Source organism: Arvicanthis niloticus, chromosome 16, assembly GCF_011762505.2.
Source record: "Arvicanthis niloticus isolate mArvNil1 chromosome 16, mArvNil1.pat.X, whole genome shotgun sequence".
NCBI classification, from domain to species: domain Eukaryota; kingdom Metazoa; phylum Chordata; class Mammalia; order Rodentia; family Muridae; genus Arvicanthis; species Arvicanthis niloticus.
Window position 1 is genome coordinate 59,516,721 of NC_047673.1, and position 14,714 is coordinate 59,531,434.

The 14,714-nt window shown below is 46.7% G+C and overlaps 1 protein-coding gene and 1 pseudogene across 8 annotated transcripts in view; one reads left to right on the forward strand and one right to left on the reverse strand.

The window, feature by feature from the left end:
* Gatad2a (GATA zinc finger domain containing 2A) overlaps positions 1–14,714 on the forward strand; it is an 89,665-nt gene that overhangs the window by 58,125 nt on the left and 16,826 nt on the right. For 7 of the 8 annotated variants that reach the window (XM_034520369.2, XM_034520370.2, XM_076914352.1 and 4 more), the window contains one exon: positions 323–580. In XM_034520369.2, the coding sequence (XP_034376260.1) occupies positions 324–580 (257 nt within the window). In that variant the 5' untranslated portion in view covers position 323. Of the gene's footprint in view, positions 1–322; positions 581–6,926; positions 7,175–14,714 lie in introns of those variants that run through there. The other variant, XM_076914353.1, reaches the window with a different exon arrangement.
* On the reverse strand, positions 10,138–11,044 carry LOC117721587 (small ribosomal subunit protein eS7 pseudogene; annotated as a pseudogene).

Consider the following 14,714-nt stretch of genomic DNA (forward strand, 5'->3'; position numbering starts at 1 on the left):
CAGGTGCCAGGTCCCTGGGCTGGTTTTCAGAACCATAATAGGCACCGATCCTCCACAGAACCCTGACCAGTAACAGCTGCCACTGCTTTTCTCCCACTTGGATTCCGTGGCTTCTTAGAGCTGGCCACACCCCAGAGGCCCGTGGGACTCCTTCCTGCCCAGCCATCCTGAGGGTGTGAAGGAAGTCTTGGAGGGGCTTCTATTGGCCCTGACTTTGTTGACCCTTTTCTAGCCAGCCTCCTCTGTGAGGAAAACAAAACCACCCCCCAAACTAAACTTCTCAGAAGGGGTTCAAGTGCTGTACCCTTCCTTTCACATACAGAATGAGTGAAGAAGCATGCCGAACCCGCAATCAGAAGCGAGCCCTTGAACCTGACCTAACGGAGGATGATGTGGAGAGTAAGAAAATGAAAATGGAGAGAGGACCATCAGAGCTGACAGTGGACGGAGACAGCAGGGTGATGCCAGAGCCGAGTGCTGGCTCAGCCCAGGTCTTGCTGAGGACAACAGAGGCCATGGGCACAGGATCTGGTGAAGGGCTGTTAGGAGATGGACCTGTGGACATGCGCACCTCACACAGGTAAGTGAGAAACGACAGCAGGTTGGGTTGGAGCCTAGCAGAGGCTACAGGGCAGGATGTCCCTGAGTCTTAGGCTGGGATGCTGTCAGTTGCAGGTTCATGGGTCTCATGGGGCATGAAGTCCCCTGCTGTCAGTGGGTCTGTCGCCTCTGAGATTGTGGGAGGACTTAAACATTCCTTTGGTGTGAGTGCATCAGGGAGGCCCGGCTACCACATGTTTTCTGTGTTCTTCCTCAAAGGAGCCTCCCTGTTCTGCCCAGCTTCTGTCATCTTCTGTGGGTTTCTCCTGTACATTGCCAATTCAGGCTTCGTGACACTCATAGGTGAAAGACTGAAGGAAGTCAGGTTCAATCTCCACCACAACTTCACTCAGAAACCTTTTTTTCCCAGCACCTGCATTACCCTTTCTTCAGAACACTCTAGAATGGATCATTTAATCATTTACCCCAGATTCTTACTGAGGACACAGCCTCTCATCCTGTGGTACATACTTAACCTGACTCCCTTCTGTCCACTAGGATCCTATACCTTTGGGGTTCTCGTCCATCTCATACTTATACTCAGTGAGGTCTAGCACTGGTGGAGTGCAGAAGGAAGCTAGTTCTCTACATGTTCCCTGATGTGTACAGGGGTTTCAGTCTTCAGTTTAGTGCAAAATCTGCTGTTGGGATCCTGAGGGCTTCCAAATTGGCCACTGTGCCTTAGACTTCTGAGGACTTGGAGTTCACTGTGAAACTCCAACCTTCCTATTGAGAACATTCTGTGAACTTGCCATTAGAAAGGCTTCTCTCATCTGGGCACACGTGGCAGAATCTGCCCATCATCCCAGGAGGTGCAGACAGGTAGCTGAGGAGTTCAAGGTCATTATCAGCTACATATGTGCTGCAGGCCAGCCTGGAACACAGGACCCTGTGTTAGTAACAATTCTCTTGCTCATTCAGAAACTTCTCTCCTTCTCTGACTGCTTTCTGCTACCCTGTTCTAAAACGAAGGGCTTATTTTAGAATAAGTCGCAGTGCTGAGCTGAGGCTCCATTTCCTCCCTCTGACTTTGTGGGTCCTCAGCTGTCTGCTGAGACCTCTGATGGGTGAGCTTTCAAAGCAGGTGGAGAGGGGTTCTTTGGGTTATGTCAGGATGCTCCATGCTTTTGTTTATTGTGGCCTGTTCCTTTGTGGGGTGGGATGGTGAAGTCCAAGGTTCTAAGTGTTAAGGTGTGAAAGGTCCCTCTTCTGTTGCTGAAACCAGGGGTACACTAGGCCTCTGAATTTCTGGGCCCTCCCAGAACTGTTGGTTCCAGACTGTCCTTCAGACATGGCATTCACTGAAGCTTTTACTGGTGACTTCTTACAGCATACTTCATGTTTCAGGATAATCTGGGGAGTAAATCACCCAGAGATCCTGGATTGAGAGCCACCTAGAGTCTAGAGACCCCCAGGGCTCTGCCTGATGCAGATGTAAGAGTGGAGAAGAAATCAATACCTGAAGGCCAATGGGCAGAGTGAGGGCCAGGTCACATGCTGCAGCTCTGCCTGGGCAAGACATCGCAGGCACATTTCTTCCTGGTGAAGTAGTCACTCTGCTTTGTAGGTTGATGAAGTGACAGGAAGGAAGTTTGTTCTTGGTGGCAGCCTCTGCAGTATGGGAACAGTCTGAAAGGAACAGCCCTGTTTTCTGTTCGGTCTTCCTCCGGGTGTCTTGCTAGGGTCACCTTTAGGGATCTCCCTCCAGCAATGTGTGTGTGTTTCTGTGGGTGTCAGACAGGAGTTGGATTCCAAGCAGATTCATGTAGTGAGTACATCCACCCAGGGTAGTGAGGGCTGAGGCACTCTTGCTTTGAGCTCACCACAGCAGTTTATTAGAGGCATACAGACAAGGCCTGGCAGGCTTACTGCCCATATATTTCCCTGTGTATACATTTATGTGTATATAAGGACCAATGTATACCACATTAGTGACCACAGGTTTCCAGGTTCTGCTGTTAGATGAGCCAAACTAGAGGGGCATGTGGGTGTCATGTCAGCTGTAGATTTTGGCAAAATAATTGAGTTTTTATTCCCTTCCCCCTCCCTCTTTTTGAGACAAAAGTCTTACTGGTAGCCCTGGCTGGCCTGGAACTATGGCTAGCCTTTAACTCAAAAGAGATTGATCTTCCTGCCTCTGCTTTCCATTGCTGGTTAAAGATATGTGCCACCATGCCTGGCTCTTTCGAGTTTTTGTTAATTTGTGTATGTACAAGGGTATGCGCCTGTGTGTGCGCCTCTGTTGGGGGTTGGGAGTGGAGGGATCCCCTGTGCTCATATAGGCTGGAAGTCAGCCTGGGGTACCACTTGTCAGAAGCTGCCCATCTTATTTCTTAAAACAGGGTCTCTTGCTGACTGGAGGCATGACAGTTTGGCCAGGCTCTTTAGACAGCGAGCCCCAGCTACTCCAATTTTCTCTTTGTTCCCAGTCCTGAGATTATAGGTGCCACCAAGTCCTTCTGTTTCCTCAGTGCCTGCTCTGTAGCTTTAAAAAGTGTGTGCCTTCAGGTCAGTGCAGACCAAGAGTTGAGCATGGATGATGCTCTGGTGATGTGGCCATTACCCTCCAAGGATGCTCCATTTTCTGATTGGACAGCTTAGCTTCCAACAGATTAGCTTTGTTTGTCTGTGGGCTTTATGTATATATCCGTTCTCTTTGATGCTTAGCTTTTATTCCACACCATGTGTGTGAGATTCATGCGCACTGCTTCATAGTACAGACAGTGCCCTCTGTCCTTGTGGGTTCTGCACTAATGGTTTTAACAATCACAAATCAGAAATAATGATTGGGCTGGGGTGGATGTAATAGTAGTAATATATTTCTCACTGCTATGACAAAATACCCTACAAAACCTGCCTTAAGGAGAAAAAAGTTTAGTTGGTTAGTGGTTTGAGGATATAATCCACTGTGTTAGAGAAGCATGGAAGTCTGCACATGAGGCATCTGGTCAACAGTGGTTCTGTGATCAGAAAGCAGAGAATGATGAATAGTGCCGGTACACAAATTGTCTCTTCCTTTATGTAGAATTGGACCCCATTCCATAGTATGGTGCTTTCACTCACAGTGAGTCTTCCTTCCCCTTACTGATAGGCTGGAGGCGTGTCTTTTAGGTGATTCTAAATTCAAGCTGAGAGCCAAGATTAACCATCACGGGTAGAGCATAGGTAGAACATTAATGCCCAGTACCAAAAAGAAAGGGTGTACTATTTGTGCCTATACTAAGCATGTGAGGACTTACTATTTGCTAGTTTCTAAGCAATGTGACATGCCTGCTTACAGCATTCATGCTAAGTCAGGTGTTTTGAATGATGCACAACACAGCCTGTAGAGATTCTGTGTAAATAGTCATGCTGCATTATATCAGAAGGCTCTGGGATGGGGAAGAGACTTGGTCCCAGGCCACTGATACTAAGAGTTTTAGATGTATGCTTCTGGAATCTCTTTTCTCTTTTCTTATGTATGTATGGCAGTATGTGTACCCAAGAAGGGGTGTCAGCTCACCGAAGCTGGAGTTTCAGGCAGTTGTGAGCTGCCTGATGTGGGTGCTGGGAATCGAACTTTGGTTCTCTGCAATAGTAGTGTGTGCTTTTAACTGCTGAGCCATTTCTCCAGCCTGCTTCTAGAATTATATTTGGCTCTTTCAAAACTTCTCTTTTCACTGGCATGTGGTGGTGCATACCTTTAATCACAGTTCTTGGGAGGCAAAGGCAGATAGGTCTCTGTGAATCAGAGGACAGCCAGAGCTACACAGAGAAAGCTTGTCTTGGAAAAAAGAACAACAACAACAAAAAAAACCTTCTCTTTTTCCTCATGCTTCCACCGTGTGCATTTTGAAGCCTTTGGGTGGGCTCTGAGGGTGGCAGAGACATGAGATTTCCCTTTGAGGAGGTGGCTAGTTTGAAATCAAAATCACTAACTGATATCTCTGTGAATGTTTGTGCCTTATTGCAGCCAGGTGACATGTAATATGGGTGGCAGATACAGCAGTGTGGCTAGGGCTCTACCACCATCTTTTCCACTTTAAAGTTTTTCTGTCAGTCTCCTAGTGTGTATTTTATATTTGGAATAATTGTGATTGGAGGGCAACTTGGGATTATGTTGAAGAAAGCATCCAATCTCCTTCCCAAAAGGCAGTGAGTGGCACAGCGAGACAGGAACTGCGCTCCTTGGTGCACAGAAGCCTTCCAGGGCTCACAGCATCTTCCCTGGAAGCACTCTCCCGAGAACTTTCCATGAGAGAACAGTGAGGTGTGCTGTGTGACCTGGCACTGCTACACATTCTCCTATTCCTTCTCAAGGCTAGGCCAATGACCAGCAGTTTATTTGGTGTGTGGGACACGAGGCAGCTCTCTGTCCATCATGGACGTGGTCTGTTAACTTGAAAAGTTAATGACCACAGCTGTCACCCCAGCACTTAGGAGGACCAAGAGTTAAAGCATGGCCTGGGATAACATAGTGATGCCTGTCTTAAACAAGGAAATAACTAAAATATGAAGAAGTAAGCAATACAGAATTAAAGTGATCAACTGAAAATGTTAACACAAAATGAAACAAAGTTGCCGAGGAAAAAGAACAAGAAAGAAGGCAGATGTATTTCCAGAGCGGCCAGTGGCAGGGGTAGCAGGCTGGATATAAAGTCCTGATCAGTCACACAGTGGTCTGAGTGACAGGCCAAAGATTCGAGGAAAGATAGGTACCAGCCAAACAACAGAGCCCTAGGTGACTCAAACATTGAAGTGGATTAAAGAAAGACTCATCTCACAGCATCTGAGCCAAGCTAGAGAGGGGCTTTGGAGGTGGGGATCTCATTGTGTAATTTTGACTGGCCTACACACACACAGAGTCTCCTCTGCTTCTTGGGTGCTAGAATTAAAGGTGTGCACTAGCTCAAAGAGGGACATTTTATAAAATAGATAAGGAAGGAACCAGTCATGAGCACATAACCACAGAGCCTGGAATGCCAGAGGCTTAAGCTAGATTCGTATAAGAAATAGATGATCTTGGGCTGGTGAAAGGCTCAGTGGGTCAGAAAGCACTTAGTTCGCAGAGCCCGAATAGGTGGAAGGAGAGACCCAGCTGCATAAAGCTGTTCTCTGCCCTTCATATGCACACTGTTCCATGTGTCTCTCCTCCATCATGTGCAAACATGATAGTAATAATTTTTAAGTAGAAGATTACTGATGTCATGGTTTACTCTTGGTAATTGGTAATGCAATTAGACAGAATCAACAAGGTTACAGAGGATATAGCCACTGTTGATCCACTTGGCCTGGTTGATTATCTGCATAGCACAGTATAGCTCAAGTAGGCACTGAACATTTCTGGGTTGTCTGTAATAAAGACAGCAGACAATGGCAAGTGTTAGCAAGGATGTCTAAAAGCAGAGCCTCCCATATACCCCTGGTCAGAGCGTAAAGTAGCATAAGGGACATTTCCCTCCAAATCTAGACATGAAACCATGAGAGAGAAATGGAATCACTTCCCCCACACAGGGAAACTTGGTTGTCCATAGCCCTAGCAACATGAAGCATGCCAGCCCAGAGGAGATAAACCCAGGTGTCTGTAAAGCAGGTTAATACTTCATTCACAGGAAGTAGAGAACAATCTAAGACACAGATGAACCACAGTTGGCCATGCTGAATGGATCATAGCAGACCCCAGTGACTGACCAAACATAATTTACAGAATATGGCCAATAAAAAGGTATGCATGAGACCCTGCATCCCATTTCCAACAGTGAGAACAGAAGGAGGGAAAGGATTAGAGATGAGGCCCACAAAATGGCTCAGTGGGGCTTGCCACTAAGTCTGATAACTTGAGTTTGAGCCCTAGGACCCACGTGATAGAAGGAGGAAACCATCTTCAGTCTCACATGTTGTCTGTCCTCTCACCTCTGTGTACAGGCTGTGACACATGTACCCTTGCACACACAAAACAAATAATTAATTTAAAAAATTTTATTAAGATGTGGAAAGGAAAATATGCGAGGCTATGTGGGGCCAGGTGGTAGAGAGCAGTGCAAGGGGGCATTGTGCTTTTTTTTATTGTTGAAGTAGAGTGCCATGTAGTTAGGCTGCCTCCAAATTCCTTATCCTCCTCCTTCCATCTCCTGAGTGTGTGCATTTCCACACTGGATAGTACTGTTAATGTCCCCTCCATGTAGATGATTTAAGAAGCAAATGGTGTTCCACCTATACTGCAAAAAAGATGAGGAGGAATGCGCTATGGCATAGTTACCATACCAGATATATGGTATCTGTATGATGATGTGTTCATGGAAACAATCCATAGAGGTTACCCCAGGTTGTATGTCTTGTTCTGCAAGGTCCCTCAGCCTTGAGATTGTGGTCATTGCTGCCCCATCCCAGCCTGGACCTCTGGCTGAGCTGGTACAAACAGAAGAAGCTGCTTGCTGCCCTACACCCTCTCCTAGTCTGGATCGCTGCTGAGCTCCAGCTGGCCTTGCAACTCCTCTTTATCCTCCTCCCCCTCCTCACTGCTGGGACGATAGGTGCGCTACTGTGCGGAACTTCCTTGAACCTTTTCTGTGGCATCATCTTGGACTGCTGCAGGGTGAGTCCTATGCACTGTGTTGTTCTTGGAGAGGAGGTACTAACAGTGTGGCTTACTGGGAGGGAGTGTCACTGCTCCCCAGCAAGACTGTCTCCATGCCCTCATTTACCCTGAGAGGAGACTGTAGGTCTGTGGCCTCTAAGGCCAACTTAGAATCCAGTGTCTCTTTCCAACCTGTCCTAAGTCAGTGCCGGCACCTGCCCTTCGGGAATTTGGGTCTTCTCTCTCTTCCCTTTGTGTCAGTTGCCATGTACAGTCTGTGGCTACCTTCCATTCAGCCAACGTGGGGCCTCGACTTTTGGGAACTTGAAGTTGATCTTAACAGCGTTGGTGTCCATGTCCTCCATGACAGGATCACTGAAAAAGGACTGAAGTGCCACATGTGTAGTATATGCATACAACACACCTACCAGTGCTTCTGTGTCTGCCACAAAAGCCAGATAGCTCTGAGTGTGCAGAGGGCTGTGTGGGTGGCCTTGCTTCCTTTGCAGAGATGGGACAAGCCTCAAAATACATGTATGCTGCCAAAGCCAGCAGGTCAGGTCCTCATGAAATGCCCTTCCCCAGGGGCTGCTCAGGACAGGGCATAAAGGCAAATCTGGAATAACCACCCCATAAAAAGACGCCATGCCAGTCAGCAAGGCACAGTGAAGAAAATGCTCAGCGTGGTGCATACTTTAATTCCAGCACGTGGCAAGCAAGGCAGGTGGGTCTCAGAGAGTTTCAGGACAGCACACTGAGACCTACCTATTCCTTCCCTCGCTCTGTCTGTCTGTTTCTCTCTGTGTGTCTCTTTCATACACACACACATACACACACACAGGGGAGGGGGGAAGGAAAGCAGAGGTTTAGGTAGCTGGGGAAATGGTTCTGTGGATAATTCGCTTGCTGTGTAAGCTGGAGGGTCAGACTGGGCAGGACAGAGTGGCTGCCTGGAACCCCAGCTCTTAGGAAGCAGAAATGGGATCTACAGGGTAAGCTAACTGACTAGATTAGACTAGCCTGAGTTGGCGGATACTGGGGTTCAGCAAGATATCCTGTCTTAGTGCATCAAGTGGAGAATTGGCATAAAGGAAAATGCTCTAAGTCAACTGTAGGTCTCCACACACATGTATACACATACCTCAGATGTATGTATACAATTGATAGGTTCCCACACACAGATGCATGCACACCACAGGTAAAATATGCACACAAAGGAAAAGCTTACTTTTATCCTCTAGGGATGTGATTGTGTTCTGGGACCTATGGTAAAGCCACACATGGTGGTGGGAGTTTAGGAAGAGGAAGCTGCCCAGGTTCTGATGGCTAGGGGTAAGAGAAATAAAAGTCCCATAGTCATCTTTGTGGACACATAACATGTGGCTTATAGGCAGATCCTCCTCTAGTTCTACCCTATAATGAGTTCTGACAGAAGTATCACTCAGAACCGTCTTCCACAGGACTCCACACACTCTTTACCTTTCTGACTTCCCTTTGCTCACCATGGTCTGTGGTGTTGGTTGAGTTCTGCAGCCCCATTCTTCTGTACAGCTCTGATATGGGCTGAACACTGCTGTGTCTATCATGTGATCATCTGCACAGTGACCAGTCTTGCCCTTGCTCCACATGCCCAGCAGTTAATGGCAGGCTCCTGAGGGGTGTGCAGGTCCAGTCATGTTAAAGAAGCTGAAGGCTTTCCCCTTAAAATGTCCAGCTTGTTTTTAGTGTATGGTGGCAGCTTATTTCTCAGGACTCTGCCACTAGGTCCCTGGTGACTGCCTTTGGGTAACCACATACAGCTAGCCATGGGGATAGGTTGGATACAGCTCCCCAGCATGCAGGCTAGCCTCTCTAGTAGTCTGCTGTAATCCATCCTGAATAAACTCCTGTGTCCCAGCTGTTAGGGCGATGTCGCAAGACAAAGGCTCAGCATGTGCATATGTGATCCTTCACTTCACATCTCTTACAGTCCCTATCAGGAAACCTATCCTTGGGGAATGCCTAAAGCTCAGAGAGAAGTCTGTACACTGCCTTATCTCTTAGTTCTTGTGTAGGCAAGTTCTACTCTGGGAACTGTAGGTATATGCCCTTAATACTAACTAGTTCCTGGTGTTCTCTTGCTCCAGTTGCCATTTCTTAACTCATGGGCCTTTCTGTTTCTGACTCACTTTCTGCCTCTTTTCACTATGGGTTTCTTGCCTATTGCCTTTCTTACATCTTTCTCCGTGGGTCACTAAGATGAGGATCTGCCTGTATACTGGGTTGTCTGGGACACTAGGATGTTTCAGTATCCTCTAAGTGACCCAGCCCATCTGGGCTTTTTCTCTTACATCAGCTCTGAGTGGTGGAGAGACCCCAGAATTCCCAGACAGTACCTACTCCACAGTAAGCTTTCTAGGCTGCTGTGTGTTCTGGTCATCAAGCCTCTCACTGTACTCTTAGGACAGTAGCCCAGGCAATCCTCAGACTGATAGTCCTCCTACCTTAGTCTCCCAGAGGTTGGGGAGTATAATGAGTGTGTGGTTATGTGGCTTCTTGTTTCTTCTTCTTCTTTCTTTCTTTCTTTCTTCTTTTTTTTTTTTTTTGGTTGTGCCACCACTGCCTGGCCGTTGGCACTACCATTGTTTCTAATGGTAGGCCTCTGTCATTCCTGCTCAAACTGGGAGCACGTGGTGTTGCTGAGCTCACCTTCCTGGAGCTGCTGCTTCATCAGCCCCTGTGGCAGGTAACTAAAATATGCAGAGACACAGGGAGCTCACTGTTACCTTAGTTTCTTAAGACTTTTGTTTTATATTCATAATCATTTGCTCACATGTATGTGTGTGTGTGTGTGTGTGTGTGTGTGTGTGTGTGTGTGTGTGTGTGTATATATCTCACAAGTGTGCCTAGTGCCCATGGAGGCCAGCAGAGGGTGTCTGGAACTGGAGGTGTTCAGGTGGTTGTTAGCTGAGTTCTCTCTAACCCCATCTGTTGCCTTTTTTTTTTTTTTTTTTTTTTTTTGGTTTTTCGAGGCAGGGTTTCTCTGTGTAGCCCTGACTGTCCTGGAACTCACTCTGTAGACCAGGCTGGCCTCGAACTCAGAAATCTGACTGCCTCTGCCTCCCAAGTGCTGGGATTAAAAACGTGCACCACCACCGCCCGGCTATTTTTCAGCTATGAATGACACTTCATTCAGTCATTTTCTTTACAACTGAAACTCTGGGAATTCAAAATTAACATCCTTGCCTGTGAGCTTCTTGTACACTCCAGAAAAGTTTCAACCTTGTGCTCCATGTTGTTCTGCTGTGCTTTGTCTAAGTGAACTTTATGAGCCGGCTGCCATCCAGTTTCACACAGATCTCTTACCCACAGTTTCACTTGGGAAGACCAAGTCCTCAAGGATGGCATCATGCACTGCTATCAGGGTGTGGCTTCTGGGGCATTTTTGCTTATTTTTCATACAGCTTTTCTGAGTTGGCTTGGGCAGAATCCTCCTCTGAGCAATGAAGACTACATGCTTCCCACTGAACTTTTTCTCCAATTCACAAACTAGCTGGACTTGGATTTTCTGGAAAGATTTAAGCAAGGAACTGGTACAAAAATTATGATAGTTTTCCAACCACCTCCAACTTCAGTTTCCTTCGCCTCAGTGATATTGATTTCCCACAGCTGTGCCTTGAGATCAGCCTTCATCTCCAGCTTGAGCAGCACCTGAGAGATGTCAGACTCGAACTTGTCCGGCTTCTCACCATTGGGCTTCACAGTCTGGGTGCTCAAACTGAACATGGCTTCATCCTTATGGAGTGCCGGCTTAGAAAGGGCCATCTGTTGCTTTTTAATTGGTACTGTTTTCTGGCCCTGTGCTATGGAGGGAGTCCTGCCTCCTGTCCTGTGGAAGAATAGAGTGAAGAAGAGTCTTGTGTATATAGAACAGGTAGAAGCAAGAGTGAATGCTAAGACTTTAAGTTTGGTGAGCCTGGGTGCTCCAGCAGGAGTCATACCAGAAAGTAGACTGTTGTAGCCTGTGAGAGGGCTCTTTAGGAAAAGAATGGCAGGCCCCCTGGGAAGGGAGTCTGGGTTGTACTGATACTGTCTCAAGAAGATAAGCCCAAGAACCTAATAGTGAGTCTGGTGACCAACTGGCAGGGAAGAAGAGCTGACAGCCCTAGTATGATGTCTCAGTTCTGTGAGGAGAGGCAGATGCTTCATGCCTCTGCTCCAGAGCCCTGCTGTCTCTGTCTCATCATAGAGTAAGACTTTTTACAGTGCTGAAGGGACAAGCCCTTGGGAGTGTGTGAGTTTCTGAAAATAAGAGACTGGAAAGGGGATGTGCCCCTAGACGCCTGAAGGAGAAAGGGCACACAAAGCCAGAGAGATGTCTGAGTTTCCTGTGGCTAAGGTTTAGTCAGGTACCATGGTGACAAGGAAGGCCCTATACTCCCTCAAAAGTTGGAGACAGTGAAGGTGGTTTCTCATGGCTAGAGAGATAGGAGACATCTCAGTAATTGTTGTGTGTTCATATTCTTAAATCCCAAACCATGGGATGATTTGTGTGTGTGCCTAGTTCTACATTTGGAATAGTTGGTAGGTTTTCATAGAAACTACACTAATTGAGGGCCCCACCCACCCTTTTTTTTGTTGTTTTCCAGACAGGGTTTCTCTGTGTAGCCCTGGCTGTCCTAGAACTCACTCTATAGACCAGGCTGGCCTTGAACTCAGAAATCCGCCTGCCTTTGCCTCCCAAGTGCTGGGATTAAAGGCGTGCGCCACCACTGCCCGGCCTAATTGAGCTCTTGGTGTTCTGTTTTTAGTATAAGTGCTGCCAAAGCAAGTACTTAGTTTTTTAGAGACAAGGTTTACAGTAGCCCAGTCTAGCTTCACAATGTAGCTAAGGAGAGCCTTGAACTTATGATCTGCTTCTACCTACAGAGTGCTGGGATGGCAAGCCCATGTCACTACACCAACATATAGCTCAACCTTTTTTTTTTTTTCTCTCTTTTTTTTAAAAAACTTTAAAGTCTCACTATGTAGCCATGGCTGGCCTTGAACTCATGGAAATCTCTGCCTTCTGTCTCCTGAGAACTGGGTTTAAAAGTATGTGCCACCATGTCTGGCCGTGGCTTGTATTTGGAAACACTGCTTTGACAGCCAGGGGAAAAGTCACCATGGGTCATGATGCATTGGGAATCCACCAGTGACCCAGTCCCTGGGGAAGAGAACCCTTTTTTTGAAGCTGGAGAGATGGCCTTGACAGCTAAGAGCACTAGCTGCTCTTCCGGAGCACCCACAGTAGGCAGCTCGCATTTGCCTGTAAATACAGCTCCAAGGACCCAACAGCTCCAGGCAACTTTGGATGTGTGGAATATGACTGTGGATGTGTAATGTGGTAGAAAATTTGAAAATAATTGTTCATTTTATTAAGGTGACTGTAATAAGCCTCTGAAATAGCAGCATACATACATGGTATTTTTATGCTCCTTGACTGGCTGATGGGTTATGTCTCAGTATACCTACATTAAGTTGAAAGTTGTAGGGCCAGGGTTTAACTCAGTGTGAAGTACTTGCCTAGCAAGTGTAATGCACTGGGTTCAGTCCTCAGCTCTTAAAAAAAACTTGCAAATTATACAAGTCAGTTCACTTTGAATCCACCCAACAACACGGGGGCTCTGTCCCTGGGCTATAACTGTGCTTCCTGATTTTCTATTAGCATAAAGCAAAAATCCTAAGGCACAGACCACCCCTGCTTAGTAATTCTCTTGGAACACATGGCTACTGGGCGATTCTCACTTCTGCACTCGGTGGTGTCTGTTAGAATGGAATCGAGTACAAGAAGCCAGTGCTTGCAGTGCCAGCAGAGACTAGTAGCTGTGCAGATGGAGGTGCGTCTGTCCGTCACAGGTGCTCCTTTACAGCTTTACCTCCTCATGAACCTGCCCCATGGCTGTGTGGACTTTGTTCCTGCACACTGAGTAAAAGAAACCTTTTTGTTTTTGAGACCAACTCTCTGTAGTCCAGGCTGTACTCAGATTGATTGTAATCCTCCTGTTGCAACGTTTCTCTGGTGCTAGGATTGCAGGTATGAGCCACTACACCTAACCCCAAAGAAATATTTTTAGAAGTAAGTTAGCTTTTTAAAAAAAATTTTTAAATTTTATGTGTATGAGTATTTTTGCTGGCATGTATATAAGTGCACCATGTTTGTGCACCATGTGTGTAGAGGTCAGAAAGCAGCACTGGATCTCTGGAACTACAGTTAGCTGTTCTGAGTTACCATGTCACTGCAAAAGCTATAAGCACTTATAAATCTGTTGATCTGTATCTTTAGCTCCAAAGCTTAAGTTTATCTAGTATTTGCAAAACCCTGTGTCCCCCAAGGTGAACAGAACACTGGAACTTCACAGGTACTAACCAACCCGGACTGTTCTCATTGCTTTAGTTTTCCCCAAATGTCCTTTTAATGCTCTTAAGACCCCTTGTGGCATTTAGTCTTCAGCACATCTTCCAGTCCTCAAGATTGTTTTGAGGTCTGCTGAGCAGCTGTTTGGTTGCTGTCTGTCCCTCCTCCAGGGTGGGTCGTCTGCGGCTACAGCAGGGCTGAAGTCAAAGCCCTGAGCTGTCAGCAGACAGTTGCAGCCAGCACCAGTCTTGAGCCTCTTGTCAGGTTGGCATGTTGGTTGTTTCTCTTCTCCTATCAGACCCTTTAGAAAGAAGCCCTTGCACTGCCTGTGCTAATGTGTGGGGTTTTGGTCACTTCCCCAAGGGCAGACTGTGCACTCTTAATTTCTTAGGATTCTCCTTCTGGGAGTTAAACCTGTTCTCCCTGAATGCTTGTGAACTCACATGTGTTGGTGGTGTCAGTGTTACAGCACTTACTTCTGTAGGCACAGAGGGACATTAGTGTCTATGAGCCTTCCAACTCCACATAACCTCCATTACGGAACTTTGCTCATCAGAAGAGTCTAGTTAATTTCAGGTCTCAATCATCAAGCAGGGATTTTTTTGTTATGTTATATGGTCTTTGTGTTGATCACTTTGAGGGAAGTATATAAAGTCTTTACTTCCTTTTTTTCTTCTAGGAAAGTGCATCTGTCACACCATAGGACTACTTCACGTATCTGTCCCCCTTATTCACAGAATGTTGGAAGATACATTTTAGGACTCCAGTACCACAGCTGGAACACTGAGCAGCATGACTTTAGTCCTTATTGACCATATACTGAGACATGTACTGCCTGACCTGTAGCTGGGTACATCTTGAAGCTCATATATCTGAAGGACACACTAGGCAGCTGTACTGGCTCCTTTTAGCTTTTCCCAGCATGCAGACCAATTTTATTCTGCTGTTGAGCAAGCTGGTCTCTTCTCTAGGAGGTATGATTACATTGTTTGCTGTGGGTCCAGCTTCTACTTGGCTGGGACATTCATTGTGTGGTATTCCTCAGAGGGGAGTTGGCCTCTCCGTGGCAGGAGGAAGCTGGGTTAGTGCTACAGCCAGTGTCCTGGTTTCACACTCTTGTGTTGTGGACCTCCCCCCAACCAGATGTCACCGCAGTGCTCTATTAGTTGATGACCTGCTATG